The sequence below is a fragment of the Pygocentrus nattereri genome, chromosome 2 (assembly GCF_015220715.1).
Source record: "Pygocentrus nattereri isolate fPygNat1 chromosome 2, fPygNat1.pri, whole genome shotgun sequence".
NCBI lineage: Eukaryota > Metazoa > Chordata > Actinopteri > Characiformes > Serrasalmidae > Pygocentrus > Pygocentrus nattereri.
Genome location: NC_051212.1, coordinates 52,349,200 through 52,369,086, shown reverse-complemented (window position 1 = coordinate 52,369,086; position 19,887 = coordinate 52,349,200). Strand labels below are relative to the sequence as shown.

Below are 19,887 nucleotides of genomic sequence, written 5' to 3'. Positions count from 1 at the left end.
GGCCTGGCTCACAGTCTCCGCTCTAATTCATCCCAAAGGTGTTCTGTCGGGTTGAGGTCAGGACTCTGTGCAGGCCAGTCAAGTTCTTCCACACCAAACTGGACATCCGTGTCTTTATGGACCTGCTTTGTGCACTGGTGTGCAGTCATGTTGGAACAGGAAGGGGCCGTCCCCAAACTATTCCCACAAAGTTGGGAGCGTGAAATTATCCAAAATCTCTTGGTGCTGAAGCATTAAGAGTTCCTTTCACTGAAACTAAGGGTCCGAGCCCAACTCCTGAAAAACAGCCCCACACCATGATCCCCCCTCCACCAAACTTTACACTCGGCACAATGCAGTCAGATGAGTACCGTCTCCTGGCAACTGCCAAACCCAGAATCCTCCATCTGATTTCCAGACGGAGAAGCGTGACTGGTCACTCCAGAGAACTCGTCTCCACTGCTCTAGAGTCCAGTGGTGGCGCTTTACTCCACTGCATTCCACGCTTTGCACTACGCTTGGTGATGTAAGGCTTGGATGCAGCTGCTTGGCCATGGAAACCCATTCCATGAAGCTCTCTACGCTGTTCTTGAGCTGATCTGAAGGCCACATGAAGTTTGGAGGTCTGTAGTGATTGACTCTGCAGAAAGTCGTTGACCTCTGCGCTCTATGCCCCTCAGCATCCGCGGACCGCTCTGTCATTTTACGTGGCCGACCACTTCGTGGCTGAGTTGCTGTCGTTCCCAATTGCTTCCACTTTGTTATAATCCCACTGACAGTTGACTGTGGAATATTTAGTAGTGAGGAAATTTCACGACTGGACTTGTTCCACAGGTGGCGTTCGGTCCGGTACACGATATTTAATTAAGCATGAATCTAGAAATAAGTAAATAAATGTAGAATTATGGTAAAGAAAGGAAAAGACAATCATTTCCACGTTTTGTGTCTGTTTTATTTCCCGGTTTTATTCCTTTTTATTTTTTGACTACCTACCGACCTATTGGTTTATTTAGACATAAATCTGAAAATGAATAAATGCATTTCTCCACCCATCTCCACCTTTCTACCTGTTTATTTGCATTTCAACATACATTTCTACTATTGGTTTATTTATTATTCCGTCAAAACTGTAGAAATAAATAAATGTAGAATTACATAAATGCATGGGTAAACAACGTATTTATTTATTCACAGTTTTATGTCATTTTTTAAAAAATATATTTTTACTTTTCAGCTACTCATTAATCGATTGGTTGGTTAATTGATTGGCTGATTGATTGATTGGTTGGTTGATTGGTTGGTTGATCGACTGATTGGTTGGTTGATTGATTGACTGATTGATTGATTGATTGATTGACTGACTGACTGATTGATTGATTGATTGATAACCCTCTCTATGCAGCAGACAGCTCGACCGCGCCACAGCGCCCTCGTGTGGCCGGTTCGCTTTTCCACAGCTGATTGTCGTCGCCATCTTCGGCGTCAAACGTAAACACAGGGGCTCTTCAGCCGAATAACTGGGAACACACACGTCTGCAAAACAAACAAACACGCAGGAAAAAGAGGACAGAAACTGCCCTTTTCTAAGACCCCCTCAGCACATGTGCGCTGAAGCTCTTTACAGGCTTCGTGGACGTTTTTCCCGGCTGACGGTCTCCAAAATGAGCCGTAAGCGCGCTCCGTAAACACGAACAGGTTAGCTGACGTTCGCGTTAGCCGGCTGGCTAAGCTATTCCACTGCATCGCTTGCGACAAACGTCGTTCTTAAACAGCTGACAGCGAGCAGACAGCCTGCACGAAGGCTTTAAACACAGAAAAGAAGACGTTAGACAAAACATTACCGTAAGCTTAGGCTGGTTTAGCTGGTTTTTGACGTGTTTGTGGTTTCCAGTTAGCTTCCATAGCAACTATGTGTGTAGGCAAGAGAGTACAAACGCCTTGAGCTTTTACGTGAGATTATATACATTTCTTATGGAAGAATAGCCGTAAAAAAGCGGTAGGTATTCTTTGCGTTGTCGCTGAGTAGCTTTAGTAGCTTTTAAACGTCTTGTCATGTTTATCTTTGCCATGTTGTGAAGTGACAGGTTGCTATTGTCTGCCTTGCGTCTTGTTTGTCTGAAAGGCGGCAGATGCTAAGCTAACTAACTATATGTCTGCTTTCTGTTGCTTGTTTACATGCATATTTAAGGTATGTCGTCTCATCTGAAAGCTTTTGTGTGGTCAGGCTGGCTGTAAGTCTCGACGAGGCTGAAGTTGGCTTCACATTCGCCAGCTGCTTCTTCGAATTTGCCCGTTCCACCTTAAACGGTGCAGCAGTTGCATTACATTTAAGGTGGAACGGGGACATTCGGACAAGAAGCTGGCTTAAGCTTCGTTAATTCTCAGTAGGCTGGCATGGCTTGGATGCGTGATGCTGTGTCTAAACCTTGTGCGTTCAGCCCACAGATAAATACGTTGGTAGCGCTGAAGGGCAATTCCACCGACTTTCCAAAGTTTCTGCGTTGATGGGAACCAGGGGTGACAGTGTCTTCAGTGCAAATACAGTACCAGTGAACCTACAGCAGCTTTTATGTGTAATTTTGATGATGGTAAAATAGTTCTAAATCTGACAAAAAGAACTGTTGTAAAGCAATTCATAACCGTTTTCATGGAAAGGAAGCTTTTGGAGGTGGACGTCTGGTTCCTATCACCACCACTGTGTGCAGTCTGACTCGGTAGGCTTTCTAGAACGGGATGTTTGCCATCAGACCCCTCTGAATGACTTTATTTATAGCTTAAAAAATTATTTATGCAGAAATTTTGAAAAAGTGGTGATGTGCCCCTTTTAGAACAAGCAAGCTTGTTGGGTGATTACTTCTGGGATTCTTTGTGAAAGTGAATAAGATGTGGAAGAGTAATAGACATAGACATGCAACATATATTAAACCAAAACTTTTGGTTTAGTTTCTTATGGCTTAAAGGGCAATTCCACCACTTTTGCAAATTTCTGCATAATTAAATCTTTAAGATGTTCACCCATTCAGAGCAGTCCGATGCGAAGTGTTCCGTTCCAGGGAACAGTTAACGGTGGTGGTGACGGGAGCCAGAGCCATGAAGAGTTTAGTGGCTGCCTGACTTGGGAAATCTTGTCTTATGACTGTTTGAGAAAGTTTCGGGTTTAAGTACCAAGTAAAACTGCGGACCCTGGTTCCTGTCACCACCACTGTAAGGAAACCCGGGCCTGTAAATTGCTCTGCGATGCGCCATCTCACATCAAACCTGACGTTGTATGAAGCTCAGCTATTGGAAATCTGCAGTAAATTTAGAAAAAGTGGTGGAGTTCCCCTGTCAGACTCACTAGTGTCACTCAGTCTGTAACGTGGTTTAGTAGAGCAGAGTATAACTCATTGAAGGTGCACATGTAAAAATGAGGTTCTTTAGTAACGAAAATGGTTCTGTATAGAACCCTGAACGCTCAAAGGACCCTTTGCATGATTAAAGGGTTCTTCGCTTCGCGAAAGTGTTCTTCGGATTGATGGAGAACGTGTCGTGTATGGTTCTGTGTAGAACCGTTTTCAAAGGGTTCTATATAGCACTAAAAAGGGTTCTTCTGTTGTTGTGATGTCGAGATTGTACATAAGAGAAGAACCCTTTTGGTGCGATATAGAATCCTTTTCAAAAAGGTTCTATTTAGGACCATATACAGCACTTTCAGCATCAATCTGAAAATCCTTTCACGATGGAAAGAACCCTTTAATCATGCAAAGGGTTCTTTTGTGGTTCTTTTTGTGGATCATTTTCTTTACTAAAGAACCCCTGAAGAATCATCGTTTTTAAGTGCGTAAAATAACAAGAACAATGAATAAACACGTGTGTGTGTGTGTGTATATAAATATATAGTGTGTGTGTGTATACACATATGTGTGTGAGTGTGTGTGTATATACTGTATATACATATATATAATGTGTGTGTGTGTGTATAAAATAGGAGCACAGCAGCTTTGAAAGTGGACAGAAGAATCATGAAAATAAGACTAAGCTGTGTTTGTTGCTGTTAGAGTACAGAGGCAGAACCTCTGTACACTCGTGTGAGGTCATCATTGAATAGAGTTTTATCAGTATGACAGTGCAGACGTAGAGCTGCGTCTGCTCGATCAGTGGGTCAATTTTCGGACCGTCTGGCTGTTCGTGACCTGACGAAGGCGTGTTTTTGCTCAGGGATGGGAGCGCTCGGGGGATCTGCGTGTGCAGACTGAGGCAGAGCCGGAGCCGGAGCCGGAGCGCTGGCTTCAGGGGGAAATGGACCAGGACTATGAGAGACGCCTCCTCAGGCAGATCAATCACCAGAACTTGCCCGAGGGCCAACTGACCAAGGTGGGTAAACGGTATAAATACCATCATCCAGCTTGTACTGTTGGTAGTGAGCCAGTCTGAGAAATAACCCGCAATAGACAGTCAACAGGTTAACCTGTTCATACAGAATGCCTCAGTTTACTTATAAAAACATTGTTTTATGTTGCATTGATATGGGTAACAATTGGGCCGTCAAATGTTATGTTAATAAATTACTGTGTTAACATGTAATTAATGCATTAACTTTTATACCACTAAACAAAAATGAGCACAGAAGGATTGACATTCATGTATTGCAGCCTAGTGTGAGACATCGCTTGGTTGATGTCGTAATTTATTTTTAATACTTAAAATATTAACAATATTTATAAATATTAACATTTAAATAGACAGATTGGATCTATTCCACTACCCATTAGCCAAAACTAGTAAGGTAACCGCTGTGCTGTCCTTGATCCTGATGGCCAGCTCCTTTATGGTTGTGTTTTTTTTCCTCCACTCCAGTCAGGATACGCCACATGCAGTCCAGTCAGCGTTAAATCTGGGGACCGGTTCATACCCACTCGCGCGGGGAGCAACTGGAGCATCAACTTCCACTACGCCAACGTAAGTCACGTCATCTGTGACTGATGCTTATTGCTCCCAAAAAACCGCCTTTCTTGTTTATTTGCTTGTTTATTTCTTGATTGTGTAGGAGAACTGCTGGTCACCCAACCAGAATCAAAGGTCAAAGGATGCGAGTGCGGACAGTGGGAAGGGTAACGTTTATGTTATAAATAAATGGTGATTTTCTGGATGTTGGTGTGTTTGTTTAACCATTTCCGTCTCCTCGAGGAAGCCCAGTATTATATGTAGTTAAAAAGCAGCTCCTGGTTTGACCAATCAGTGCTCAGTAAATTGAGCTCATGATGTCATTGATGATATTAACGAGTCTCTGTGGCGGCTGTGAAGGTGTCCAGGAAAAATATGGACCCGAGAAATTCTTGTTACTTTTTATTGTTTTTCTGTTTATTTGAATTATGAATACGACTTTATTCTAATGTATATTATGATAAACTCACTGATGAGGGAACCTTTAAAAATTTGCTTAGATGCCAAAAACTGTCGCACAGAACAGTGTGTGTGTGTGTGTGTGCGTGTGTGAAAGCTTATCTGCACCAGTCATCACACAGTGGTGGAGTTGGTAAATAATCTGTAGATGATGTGTTTATGTGATTTTTGACTCTGGTGTAAACAGACGCCGTGGCCTACGCCGCTCTGCTGCGGAACGAGCTGCTGGGGGCCGGAATCGAGACCGTTCCTGACCCTCACACAGATGACCGGCGACAGGCCGTCCTCAACCAGGACACACACAGCCTCTTCAGGGTGAGCATCACTCACTAGCACATTCTCCTACTATGGGTGGGTGAGAGAAATTGAATTTGTTCCTCACAGTATTCTTCAATGTCCAGGCAGTGTTCGTGATCGTGATGTACATTATCATAGCTACTATAGAAATGTTTAAGAGTAGATCAAGTGAGCCTTATTAGTCCCACACTGGGGAATTTCTCCTCCGCATGTAACCCATCCATGAAGTGAAACACCACATACACACACTAGGGGGCAGTGAGCACACCTGCCCGGAGCGCTGGGCAGCCCTATCTGCAGCGCCCGGGGAGCAGTTGGGGGTTAGGTGTCTTGCTCAAGGGCACTTCAGTCACTTGCTGTCAGCTCTGGGGATCGAACCAGCGACCTTCCAGTCACAGCGCTGGTTCCCTAACCTCCAGCCCAGGACTGCTTATAATCCTACTAATGGTAATAATAAATAAATAATAGTAATCGAATGGCTCAGGTTTAATTCAGTTAAGTTCAGTAAATAGCAGGACTATTTGTGTTTTTGGGCTTATCACGATATCCACGACATAGATACACTGGTATCATCATTGATAAACAGTTACAGGGTAATGGGGACTAACAAAGTATCAGAGAAACAGATGAACTACAGTCTGTAACTATAGAACTACAAAGACCAGCTATACAGTAAGAGGAGCTGATAAAACAGACAACAAGCATAGAAACAAGGAGGTGGTCATAATGTAATGCCTGATCAGTGTAATATATAATATATTAAAATATATACTAGTCATTTAACAGCTTAATCTGTATGCATATAATACATCATTTGTGTATAAGTTGCTGTTTTAAATGAAATAATTATGAATAAAAAAAAACAAAATAATGAATCGTGATTAATCGAATTCGTGGTGCCTGTTGTTAAAGCTGTATGAATGGATAAATTAAGCTTCGTGGTTATAACTTTCAGTAATTCAGTGACGTTATTTTGATAATGAACATTTGCATAAACTGAATGTGAAAAGTTTGAGGTAGGACAACACGTCACAAGGAAGCCTTTCGTTGAATGTCTGCACGCCTTTTTCCACACAATGATCTTTTTACGGACATGTTGACTCGCGCTGGATTAATATAACCCGAGCTTGTTTCTAGGGCTCATTTGATAGCAAAGCAAAGAATCTGTACTGAAGCGGGAGCTGCGGTCATAGGGCATTCGGACAGAACTAAAACGGCTGAGAGATGTCAGAAATGATGTTACTCCACCTCTTCGTGTGAAACTGATCCCGCCCCAGTAGTGCTTAATACTGTTTGTCCTGTTTGAGGTTCAGGAATGAATCGAATGAGACCAGGCCGTCATTCTAGACCAGTCAGGCCCTATTTTGTGCTGGTATACTTCTCAACCTTAACTCAGACACTTCGTTCTTCTTTCACGAGATATTCTGTGTCTGTTCAGTGAGTAAAGTCTTGTACGACTAATTTTAAGTCGCTGTTTAATTAATGCACAGTGCGTGTTCCCTCATCCAGGCTTGGAGCATTTGGGCAGTGAAAAATAGTAAGGTACTGTTGGTGAAGGGAAAGAAGACTGACTGCTTAATTTCTATGTCTTTCAGTACACCATCCACACAAAGCGAGTGCCTTTCGACAGCGGCAATGAAATCTCCCCTTACTCCCTCTCTCCTCTCAGCAACAAAAGGTACGGTCCCATTCTGCACTCAGTGGGTCCAATTCCAGTTTATCAGTTGCTCCTTAATGATTTTTTTTAATGTTATTTACTTGTTTTGCTTTTGTTTTGTTTTAATTGTTTTCAGCAAGTCAGTACATAAATCTTGTGATTTAGTTATAGAGTATTTATTTTTTCTTGCACATTATTCTCACACTGGAATGCCCGTATGTGTCTCAGCATTGCTGATGTTACTGTGTGTGTTTGTGTCCATCTGCCTGCAGTCACAAGCTGTTGCGTTCGCCGCGAAAGCCAGCGCGAAAAATCTCCAAAATTCCCTTCAAGGTCCTGGATGCACCAGAGCTGCAGGACGACTTCTACCTTAACCTGGTACGTAGCGTTAAGGCCTGTTAATGCTGCATTTACATTAGGACGGTAGGCCACCGATAGCAAACTCAGCAAATAAATACAAATTGCATCCTAAATCTTTAGAAAAATGTCCTGTTTCAGTTCTCATAGAGCAGTGGTCACCCACCCTGGTCCGAAGAAATCTACAGATTCAGAGAGAAAAATTTCCAGTGCTCAGACTGTGGGAAGAGTTTTACTTGACCAGTTGAGCTACAGAGTCACCAGCTGGTTCACACAGGGGAGAAGCCACATCGCTGCTCGGACTGTGGGAAACGTTTTAGTAGCAGAAGTTCTGTCAAAAGACACCAGCACATTCACGTAAGTGGAACGACAGCAACTCAGCCATGAAGTGGTCGGCCACGTAAAATGACAGAGCGGTCAGCGGATGCTGAGGGGCATAGTGCGCAGAGGTCACCAACTTTCTGCAGAGTCAATCACTACAGACCTCCAAACTTCATGTGGCCTTCAGATCAGATGGACTGGGTTTCCATGGCTGAGCAGCTTCATCCAGGCCTTACATCACCAAGCGCAATACAAAGCGACAATGCAGTGGTGTAAAGCGCCGCCACTGGACTCTAGAGCAGTGGAGACGTGTTCTCTGGAGTGACCAATCACGCTTCTCCGTCTGGAAATCCGATGGATGACTCTGGCTTTGGTGGTTACCAGGAGACGGTACTTGTCTGACTGCATTGTGCCAAGTGTAAAGCTTGGCGGAGGGGGGATTATGGTGTGGGGCTGTTTTTCAGGTGTTGCGCTCGGCCCCTTAGTTCCAGTGAAAGGAGCTCTTAAAGCTTCAGCACCAAGACATTTCGGACAATTTCATGCTCCCAAGTTTGTGGGAACAGTTTGGGGACGGCCCCTTCCTGTTCCAACATGACTGCGCACCAGTGAACAAAGCAGGTCCATAAAGACGTGGATGAGCCAGTTTGGTGTGGAAGAACTTGACTGGCCTGCACAGAGTCCTGACCTCATCCCGACAAAACACCTTTGGGGTGAATTAAAGCGCAGACTGTGAGCCAGGCCTTCTCGTCCAACATCAGTGTCTGACCTCACAAATGCGCTTCTGGAAGAACGGTCAAAAATTCCCATAAACACACTCCTAAACCTTGTGGAAAGCCTTCCCAGAAGAGTTGAAGCTGTTATAGCTGCAAAGGGCGAGCCGACATCATATTAAACCCTATGGATTAAGAATGGGATGTCACTCAATTTCATATGCATAAGGCAGATGACCGAATACTTTTGGAAATATAGTGTGTGTCAACTTAATGCTTATTATAATCGGTTCTTAATCTCAGCAATAATTCATAAATGAGATTTTTAAGTAATACAGTATTGCTGTATCCATATCTAAAATAATAGAGAATGTGTATGGAAATTGTTGCAGGCTATAACAGCAGTATTGCGGGTAGCTCAGGCAGCCTCAGCCTCAGCCTCTGCAGTGTTCTTGTCTAGCCCCTTTGTACAATTTGAATGATGCAACCTTTTAGCAACGGCTTAATCCCTGCTGTTCTTTCTCTTTCTGTACACACAGTCTGAGCATGTTTGGCTATGTGGAGTGTTGAGTAGATTGACAGTAAGACAGGTTTGTTCATGCTTGTGTAACACACCGTGTATATTCGAGCTCCAGGTGGATAGAATTTGATTCCACTGAAACTGAAGAATTAACATTCACACTATTTTCTGATGTGTGCAGGTGGACTGGTCTGCCGGAAACCTCCTGAGTGTTGGTCTGGGGGCCTGTGTTTACCTGTGGAGTGCCTGTACCAGCCAGGTGTGTGTGCGTGAGGCAGAACAAGTGCACGGCAACTGAAATGCAAAGGGAAACCGTTTTTAAAACATTAGGCCTAATTCAATGGTTATGATGTAAGCAAAGTCATTCAGAGTGGTTTGGTGTGAAACGCTTCACTCTAGAGAAACCTAGAGTCAGAATTCTTCACAGTGGTGCTGACAGGAACCAGGCATTTGAAGCATTTAATGCCTCTAAAAGCTGCCTCACAAAAACAGTTACGCTGCCTGATGCCTGAGACGATGTTTTACTATAGTTGTGAGCTATTTTAAAAAGTCGTTTTATGGGGCGCATACAAAATATCCCGTGGTTGGGATAGTGTAGTGGTTAACACCTCTGCCTTCTACACTGTAGACTGGGGCTCAAAGAGTCCTTGGGCAAGACTCCTAACACCACCTTGGCCTACCTGTGTAAAAAAAAAAAGATCAAATTGTAAGTCGCTCTGGATAAGAGCATCAGCCAAATGCCAGAAATGTAAATGTAAATGTAAAATAAATTGTACGAGGAAATAGGATTCAGACACCAGCTGGCAGACGACTGGGTTTCTCTATTTTATCATGGTAGTTTAAGGGGTGAACCGCAATGTTTGACACTCACTGAGTCCTCCTTTTAGCTACGTTTAACCTGAAAGCGGTGCTGTTGCGTCTTGTTTGATCTACAGTATCTAGAGGTCAATTCGCCGTGTTGTGTGAGTGACGGAGTGCTGCTTCAAGTTAGCCAGCTGCTAAAACAGCTAGCCTGTAAAGATAGCATTCTCCCGCTCTCTAACGCCTCACAGCTTCCTCAGTTTACTTTCGTTTAAATCAGGGCTTCAACTCACATGAACCCTTTTTCACTTTCGTTGCTTGGGAATGCACTAACACTATACTATGACTTCGAGCGCTGTAACAGAGCTTTAATTGTGAGGAGCAGACGTGATTTAACGCTGCTAAAGCTTGTTGGGATGTACGGACAGAGATGAGTTCGCTGTAGGTCACTGATCTCGTCACTCACACATGGACACAGGAGAACAGGGAATATATAACTCCACGTTTCAAGTAGATTTGGCGACCCTTTTTCGCCTCTCCCTCTCTAATCATGTCGAAAAACTTGGAAGTGCGCCCTCTCCTGGCGACAGCAGAGTAGTGTCACTTTCCTTGCAGCAGAAAACGGCACCAGGGCTGTCGCTGAACGTGCACGAGCGAGAGTGGTCTGTTAAATCGAACATCTATCGAACCTTTCTTACCGCTCTATGGAGGAAAAGTTATATCGCGATACTTATCGTTATCGTTTTATCTCCCAGCCCTGTCGTGAATATTTCTTGAAGTATCACAGTGTTATGCTTTTGACCACCTCTCATTTCAAAAAGACTCACTTATGTGTTTTCTGACTGTGTACAACATACTGTTATCTATAAGCGTGGATGGGTATAACGGAAAAATGCTAAAAAGCTAAAAAATAGTTTTAGCATATATTTTGTTCATATTTTGTATACCTTTATAGATATCAGTGTCAGAAACCACACAAGCAAGTCTACTTGAGGTGACTTTCCAACTCAACTAGGCTTAAGACTCGTGTAATGAAGCTCACAGGTGGGGTATAAACTTTTATCGTTTTAATATCTTTGTAGCGCCAGTGCAAAACTAAAGAGCCGAACATGTCCTGGCCGAGGCACTACACTTAAGGCAAAGAAAAACCTGTGTAAATTCTGAACTACAACTTCAACATTTTGTTTGTTTTTTTTTTTTTTGTTTGTTTACTCCTCAAACTCTCCACAGGTGACGAGGTTATGCGATTTGTCAGTGGATGGAGACTCTGTGACGTCAGTCTGCTGGAACGAACGGGTATTGTGCTCCTGTATTGTGTTTGATTGCCAGATGTTGCATGAAATGATGTATCAGCACAGTTCTAACTGTTCTCTGCTCCACAGGGAAGCTTGGTTGCTGTAGGAACCCATAAAGGCTTTGTGCAGATTTGGGACGCAGCCGGAGGGAGGAAGTTAACCAGCTTGGAAGGGCACTCGGCCCGTGTCGGTTCGTAACGTACACACCTGCTTCTTCTCTACTGCCTGCACAGTTTAGTTCCAGCACACCTGGCTCTTGCCCCAGCATACTGAAGACCGCCTTGAATAGCTGAAGTGGGAACCAAATCCATGAGGACAGTAGCTATTTTAACATTTTATGAACAGTGTCTGTTATCACGGGGTCCGTTCCAATACTGAATGAACACTGCAAAAAGTTGGATTTTGTCAAGTGAAATGATCTTAAATCTAGTTAATATATCTAATATTTCTCTAGCTGATTTCTAGACATTTTTACTTGCTTTAAGTAATTTTGTGAAATGATTTCACTATACAGCAGATAATTTAGCTGGTGTCAAGCACATTTCTTAAAAAAAGCAAAAGGATCTGTCATTACAGTGAGAATTTTACTCAGTAGAATTACTTAACAAGTAAAAAGTCTAGAAATGTGATAATCGTAAATTAAGCTTGCAACAATCTTAATAGGAAAAATATTAGATGTATGAACTATATTTAAGATAATTTCACAAACCAAAGGTCACTATACATAGCATGGGCAAAAAACTAAGCAGTGGATGAGGAAGAAAAATGCATTGAAGAGAAAAGTCTGTCAAATCTGAAAGAGGAAAAAGAAGAGCCGTCCCAGAGGGATTGAGGAAGAGAATTGCAGGGTTTGGGGTCCATGGCACCGAAGGACCTCCCTCCCAAAGTGGAGAGTCTGGCCCTTAAAACTAGAGAACTAGTACATAACCTTGGTGCACTAATGGACTCTGATCTCAGTTTTAGCAGTCGTGGCAAAGCAGTTACTAAATCAGCTTTTTATAAGCTTAAGAACATCAACAGGATTAGATTTTCGGACTAAAGCAGACCTGGAGAAACTCATCCACACCTTTATTTATAGTAGGATTGATCACTGTAATGGTCACCCAAACTCCCTAAACTCCCAAAAAAGAAAATCCAACAGCTTCAGATGATTCAGAGTCTCACTAGGAGTAAAAGAAGGAACACCCACCCCAGCCCCAGTTGACAGGGAGCTTTAGAAGAGCCCGACACTGGACACTTTAACTCCAGGCTCAAAACGTTCCTGTTTGAGCAGCTGTTAAGTGTTTCTAGCCCAGTTTTCCTCTGTCACGGAACGTTTTTCCAGTCCTAATTCCTAATTAAATTTCTAATTTGATTTTTAATTGAATGATTTTCTCTTTGTTGTAATGATGTTTTTAATGTCGTTTTTAATTGTTGTTCTGTTTGCATTTACTTTTGCTTTTAGTTTTTAACAACGCAGACTCTGAATTTTGTAAAGCACTTTGAATGACAGCAGTGAAAGGTGCTACATAAATAAAGTTGCCTTACCTATTAAGTCTATATTCTCACCCACATTTTGCCCAAAATTTCTCACTGTACCCAGACGTTCTCGTTATGAGACCCCGTGAGACTTCCTCCACACTGAAAATAAATATCATTTAAAATGAACACACTCCAAGTTCTACTTTTTCACAACAGCAGCAGCATTTGTGGGCGGACCATTGACGGGTCAGTGAGCTGACTAGTTGGATCATGTGTGATAGAGAAAGGATGTGCAGGCAAGCGGGACTCCAGACCAGGAGCCAGTGGACTAAGGTTTATCATGACAGGGCCTCTCCCTGCCTTTTTTCCGAGTATACAACCGCCCACATGTCCGGCCAGACACTGAAGGACGACTGACGGTCGAGCCCTCCTGCTACCCACTTCAGACCAGCTGCCCATGCCCCAGCTACTGCCACCTACCTTGGACTAGCTGCCCACCCTACACTGATGTTCTCATAGACTCCCAGCTATTACTACTCCTAATACTACTGCTATTAATATTAGTAGTATAATCACTTGTAGGTAGTTTGACCAGAGGAGGTTGGGTCCCCCCTGGTGAGCCTGGTTCCTCCCAAGGTATCTTCCTCAGTTCTGAGGGAGTTTTTCCTTGCCACTGTCGCCCCTGGCTTGCCCACTGGGGGGTTTTTACATTGTTGTTAAAACTGTCGTTTCTGGAATTCTGTGAAGCTGTTTTGTGACAACATCCGTTGTAAAAAGCTCTACAAATAAATTTGATTTGATTTGATTCGTCATTCTGCTCTCAGGGGCGCTGGCGTGGAATGGCGAGCAGCTTTCCTCAGGCAGTCGGGACAGGGTGATCCTGCAGCGGGACGTGCGCACCCCTCCGCCTGTGGAGAGGAAGCTGCAGGGCCACAGGCAGGAAGTGTGCGGGCTGAAGTGGTCTCCGGACCACCAGCACCTCGCCTCCGGAGGAAACGACAACAAGGTGAGGCAGCTGCGCGTTTCAGCAATAATCATGGTGAATTTTCTCTAATCAGTGCTTAATTCCTCATGCAGTTCATGTTGAAGTCCCCTTTGTTTTGGGTGTCTGACACAGTGTCACTGAAGCTTTTCAGAAAGTTGCTGCTTTTGAAGCAACAGATCACAGATTACCTTCAAATCTAGTCGATAAACCAAGACATGTCTGATGTCTGAAGTTTGGTTCTTTAGTTTCTCATTGGAGCTACGAGACAAATGTAGTCACCTGCCACTTTATGGTGTTCAGTTGCTTGTTAACACAAATAGCTAATCAGCCAATCACATGGCAGCAACTTACTGCATTTAGGCATGTAGAGGTGGTCAAGACAACTTGCTGAAGTGCAGCCCGAGCATCAGAACGGGGAAGAAAGGGGATTTAAGGGACTTTGAACGTGGCGTGGTTGTTGGTGCCAGACGGGCTGGTCTGAGTATTTCAGAAACTGCTGATCTACTGGGATTTTCACGCACAACCATCTCTAGGGTTCACAGAGAACGGTCCGAAAAAGAGGAAATATCCAGTGAGTGGTCAGTTGTGTGGACGAAAATGCCTTGTTGATGTGAGAGGTCAGAGGAGAATGGGCAGACTGGTTCCAGATGATAGAAAGACAACAGGAACTCAAATAACCAACCAGAATCTCTGAGGAACGTTTCCAACACCTTGTTGAAAGTCTGACAAGAAGAATTAAGACAGTTCTGAAGGCAAAAGGGGGTCCAAACTTTTACTAGCATTAATAAAGTGGCCGGTGAGTGTAAACTCTGTGAATTAGCACCCTGCAAACTACATGACTAAGTCATCACACTCTTGCCTCAAACTGTTGAGGCGTTACATAATCTCAAATACGATCACTTTTGAGGTTTCTGACATTGTATGACGCACTGTTGATTATAAAAATGGACAGAAGTACCAAGAACATTTGTTTTTTTGGCTGTATTTAGGGTATTTAGGACACTGAACTATTCCTTTGCATTTGTTTGCTATAGTATTGTTTTATTTCTCAGCTGTTGTTCGGTGTAATGCATGTTCTACGAGAGCAGTAATAGCTGTGTTTGGTGTTCTGCTGTGCTGTAGCTGCTGGTGTGGAACAGCTCCAGCCTGCAGCCCGTGCAGCAGTACAGCGAGCACCTGGCAGCGGTGAAGGCCATCGCCTGGTCGCCTCACCAGCACGGCCTGCTGGCGTCCGGCGGAGGGACGGCTGACCGCTGTCTGCGCTTCTGGAACACTCTCACAGGACAGGCCCTGCAGAGCACGGACACGGGCTCACAGGTTTGCAACCTGGCCTGGTCCAAACACGCCAACGAACTGGTGAGGAAGACACAAACCGAGGCAGCGTTTAGAATGAACACAGAATGTATTGTGTATATAAATACAGATATTAACCTTTTTATTTATTTATGTATGATGATACAGGCATCGTTATAAACTGTATTCTGAAATTGTTCAAAATAACTGGTGGTGGTTGTATTTTCATTTAAATCCATAGATATTTTAAAAAAAATAGGCACACTGACACTTTGAGTCCTGCAAAGATTCAGTCTCATCTGCTGTTGATTCTGTTGGAATAAATTCAGCATAGTGTCTGTGGATGATTCAGTGTTTTGCGCTCTGTGGATGTTTCCCAGGTCAGCACACACGGTTACTCACAGAACCAGATCCTGGTGTGGAAATACCCTTCGCTCACACAGGTGGCCAAGCTGACCGGACACTCCTATCGCGTGCTCTATCTGGTGAGAAGATTTACTGACTCTGTGACTTTAGTTACGGAAGTACACATTGATATTTTTCTGTTTCCTCGATTTGGGGACTGCTGTGTTCAGTTTAGTGAAGAGAGCCTTTGGTGATCATGTGGCTTCAGCAGTAAGTCTTTGAATGATGATGATGATGATGATGATGATGATGATGATGATGTCTACAGATGGTGTTTCTTCACTTTCCTAAGAGGAAATGTGCCCTATTATTGACCCGGAATTGCTCAACAGATCTTGCAAATAGATCCTGAGTTGACAGCTTCCGCTCAAGTCTTTGGAGAATCGAGTATAAGGTAATGTTCTGTGTGTTTGTCCTCCAGGCCGTGTCCCCAGACGGTGAGGCCATAGTGACGGGAGCAGGAGACGAAACACTGAGGTTCTGGAACGTCTTCAGTAAAACGCGCTGCACCAAGGTTCAGTAAACACAGCCAACACACCCAAACTGAACACGGCTCTTTAAAATAAACTGTATTTAGAGGTTTCATACAATAGTTCTACAAGTTTTTCTTTCTAATAGTTTTTTTTTTAGAAAATCAAGGAGACTATTATTAATCATATTAATCATTATTATTAATCATAAACAATAATTTTTATTCTTGCTAAATTAACTGATAAGATTTTATGAAGATATATGTTTCAAATATAACGCTTTTTCTTCATATTGAATTCAGCATTACTTGGGATAATTTTATCAGAACTTCATTCTGGACATGAACTTTATCAGAACTTCATTCTGGACATGAGCTTTATCAGAACTTCATTCTGGACATGAGCTTTATCAGAACTTCATTCTGGACATGAGTTTTATCAGAACTTCATTCTGGACATGAGTTTTATCAGAACTTCATTCTGGACATGAGCTTTATCAGAACTTCATTCTGGACATGAGCTTTATCAGAACTTCATTCCGGACATGAGTTTTATCAGAACTTCATTCTGGACATTAGCTTTATCAGAACTTTATTCTGGACATGAGTTTTATCAGAACTTCATTCTGGACATGAGCTTTATCAGAACTTCATTCTGGACATGAGCTTTATCAGAACTTCATTCTGGACATGAGCTTTATCAGAACTTCATTCTGGACATGAGTTTTATCAGAACTTCATTCCGGACATGAGCTTTATCAGAACTTCATTCTGGACATGAGCTTATCAGAACTTCATTCTGGACATTAGCTTTATCAGAACTTCATTCTGGACTTGAGCTTTATCAGAACTTCATTCTGGACATGAGTTTTATCAGAACTTCATTCAGGACATGAGCTTTATCAGAACTTCATTCTGGACTTGAGCTTTATTAGAACTTCATTCTGGACATGAGTTTTATCAGAACTTCATTCTGGACATGAGCTTTATCAGAACTTCATTCTGGACATGAGCTTTATCAGAACTTCATTCTGGACATGAGTTTTATCAGAACTTCATTCTGGACATGAGCTTTATCAGAACTTCATTCTGGACTTGAGCTTTATCAGAACTTCATTCTGGACATTAGCTTTATCAGAACTTCATTCTGGACTTGAGCTTTATCAGAACTTCATTCTGGACATGAGCTTATCAGAACTTCATTCTGGACATTAGCTTTATCAGAACTTCATTCTGGACTTGAGCTTTATCAGAACTTCATTCTGGACATGAGCTTTATCAGAACTTCATTCTGGACATGAGTTTTATCAGAACTTCATTCTGGACTTGAGCTTTATTAGAACTTCATTCTGGACATGAGTTTTATCAGAACTTCATTCTGGACATGAGCTTTATCAGAACTTCATTCTGGACATGAGTTTTATCAGAACTTCATTCTGGACATGAGCTTTATCAGAACTTCATTCTGGACTTGAGCTTTATTAGAACTTCATTCTGGACATGAGTTTTATCAGAACTTCATTCTGGACATGAGCTTTATCAGAACTTCATTCTGGACATTAGAAATTAATTCCGGATATTTTGTTAGACTTTATTCTGGATATTAATATTATTAGAACTTCATTCTGGATATTCATTTTATCAGAACTTTTAGGTATTAATTGTATTATAACTTTGTTCTTATATTTATTAGAACTTGATTTATTAACACTTGGCTCTTTTCATCATTCTGGACACATCTAAAAAATTCTGGATGGAGCTTCTTCGTATTAAAGCTGTGAAGTTGTATGACGAGTATCAGCGTCAGGTTAGAATCACTGTGCATGTATCTTAGTTTTATATCACTGGTAACATTGGTTCCACTGTTGGTTCCAACCAATGACCCAGTGCTTCACTTAAACTGAAGACAGACCTCAACAGTATGGGGTTCTCGCTGCTTCTGCTCATTAGCTGTCGTTTCTTTCTCAGGAATCCAAGTCAGTATTGAACCTGTTCACAAGGATACGGTAATGAAGGTGGACAGTGGAGGCCAAGGCTGCGTCCATTCAGCACATCACACAACACGTCCAGACCTTCGATATTTCTTTTCTGTTTTACCTTTTTTTTTTTTCTTTTCTACTGAGGATGATGATGTCTCCCCACACCTCCTAAAGCAGCGTCCTCCCCTCATTAAACACCCCCCCCCACCAGTGAGCCCCCGGTTTTATGTCTGTGTCTTCTGTCTCTGTTACTGTATGATGTGGACGACCAAACGGACGGTGTTCTGCAAGATAAGCTGAGAGAAACGGTCTGAACTACATGCCTGTTGTGATGGTCTACACTCATGAGGCTGTTGCACAACAACCCCTTCTGATATTTTCAGTATTTTATATGTGCATATGAAAATAAGATCATGTTATCTGACAGATAACCGTATGAAATAAACACACTACTGCAGTGATGCTGTCAGTAGTTTATGAGAATCATCTCAAAAGGGTTCGATTACTGAATGACTGTGTTGCTTTGTCCTGTTTCTTTTATGCGTCTTATAACAATCATTACTGACTGCATCTGAAAATCATACACAAACAAAATATCATCTCCATATATTATACTAATCATCACCGATCAAAAGTTTGGACACAATGGATTGTTTATTTTTATTCAAATAAACAAACAAACAAAAAATTCTATGTAAGGTACAAAAGGTAGTTATAAATGTCTGGATTGTCCCCCTATTTAATTATCTTGTGATCTCAATTTGAAGTTGTTATCTTGAGACAAGTTAATTATCTCAAGATAAAGTTATCTTGAATTTACAAAACTTGCCTTGACAAAGTTAACGGTCATATCTCAAGATAAAGTTATCTTGAAAGAACAAGTTCGTTGTCTTGTTACCTCAAGATAAACGTTACCCTTGAGATAACGTGAATTGTCTTGGTATCTCAAGATAAAGTTGTCTTACAATAATGAGCTACTTCTCTCGTTATCTTGAAAGACGAGTTGTCGTATCTCGAGATAAGGTTATCTTGAGGTAATGAGTTGCCTTATCTCAAGATAACACAGATGTTATCTTCAAATGGAGTTATCTTGAGATAACGAGTTGTCTTGTTATCTCAAGATAAAGTTGTTATTTTGAGATAACGATCCAAAAAATTAGAACAACAGCTCAAGGTGTCTCCGGACTTCCAGACTAAGGGGTTAAATGCTTGGCATCCGTTTGTAAGACATACAGTTCTGTGTTAAAGTCTTGGACACTTAAGCAAAAGGACTAAAATATTTATCTGGGCAACTTGTGTTTTTGTTTGTAACAACACTATAATATTAAAATGAATGCAACCGAAAAGAAAGCAGTAGAAAGTAAACAAAAGTTTTGTTGATCTGTTGTGAACTGGCTATAAGAAAACGGGTTTGGTTCCAGATCGGTCCTTGATGCCCCCGGCTCTCGCATGGGGCACCACCAGCACACCTGATTCAACTTAAAGAAGGACATCCTAAAATCAGCACTTACTGTACTGATGCTGCAGGTGTTTAAGCAGAGAACGAGGTGTCCAGAGAAATGTTTTAAATGTTTTAAAGTAAATTTTTCTAACCGAATACATTTTCTCAGATGCACAGTTCTGGGTGTAAATAGGCAACATGATAAATTTGTAATCCCACAAACGGAAATTCCACCTCCGCATTTAACCCATCTGTGAAGTGAAACACCACATACACACTAGTGAACACACACACTAGGGGGCAGTGAGCACACTTGCCCAGAGCGGTGGGCAGCCCTATCCACGGCACCTGGGGAGCAATTGGGGGTTAGGTGTCTTGCTCAAGGACACCTCAGTCATGGACTGGCACTGCTGGGGATCGAACCGGCAACCTTCCGGTATCAGGGCCAGCTCCCTAACCTCCAGCCCACGACTGCCCCCGATGTATGACCAAGACAAACGTCTGACAAAAAGTGTTTTACAATGTTTTGCATCGT

General features: G+C 42.4%; 2 protein-coding genes across 4 annotated transcripts in view; one reads left to right on the top strand and one right to left on the bottom strand.

Annotated features, from left to right (window-relative positions):
* The first annotated feature begins 1,426 nt into the window (after nucleotides 1–1,426).
* On the top strand, nucleotides 1,427–18,394 carry fzr1b (fizzy/cell division cycle 20 related 1b). 3 transcript variants are annotated; one of them, XM_017703388.2, is made up of 15 exons: nucleotides 1,427–1,647; nucleotides 4,177–4,332; nucleotides 4,816–4,917; nucleotides 5,006–5,069; nucleotides 5,549–5,676; nucleotides 7,254–7,336; nucleotides 7,588–7,693; nucleotides 9,405–9,482; nucleotides 11,255–11,320; nucleotides 11,407–11,509; nucleotides 13,605–13,786; nucleotides 14,888–15,121; nucleotides 15,439–15,543; nucleotides 15,885–15,977; nucleotides 17,901–18,394. In XM_017703388.2, exons 2-15 carry the CDS (start codon nucleotides 4,258–4,260, stop codon nucleotides 17,940–17,942), a joined length of 1,461 nt encoding a protein of 486 aa, XP_017558877.1. In that variant the 5' UTR covers nucleotides 1,427–1,647; nucleotides 4,177–4,257; the 3' UTR covers nucleotides 17,943–18,394. The 3 variants fall into 3 exon arrangements, with proteins under 3 accessions (XP_017558877.1, XP_017558875.1, XP_017558876.1); XM_017703386.2 differs by having other exon boundaries at nucleotides 1,427–1,674; XM_017703387.2 differs by having other exon boundaries at nucleotides 1,427–1,975.
* The window catches only part of si:ch73-182a11.2 (importin-13), a 33,940-nt gene continuing 32,096 nt past the window's right edge, over nucleotides 18,044–19,887 (bottom strand). The window contains exon 23 of the transcript XR_005131634.1: nucleotides 18,044–18,482. The gene's annotated coding sequence lies outside the window, so the exon portion shown is untranslated. The remainder of the gene's footprint in view (nucleotides 18,483–19,887) is intronic.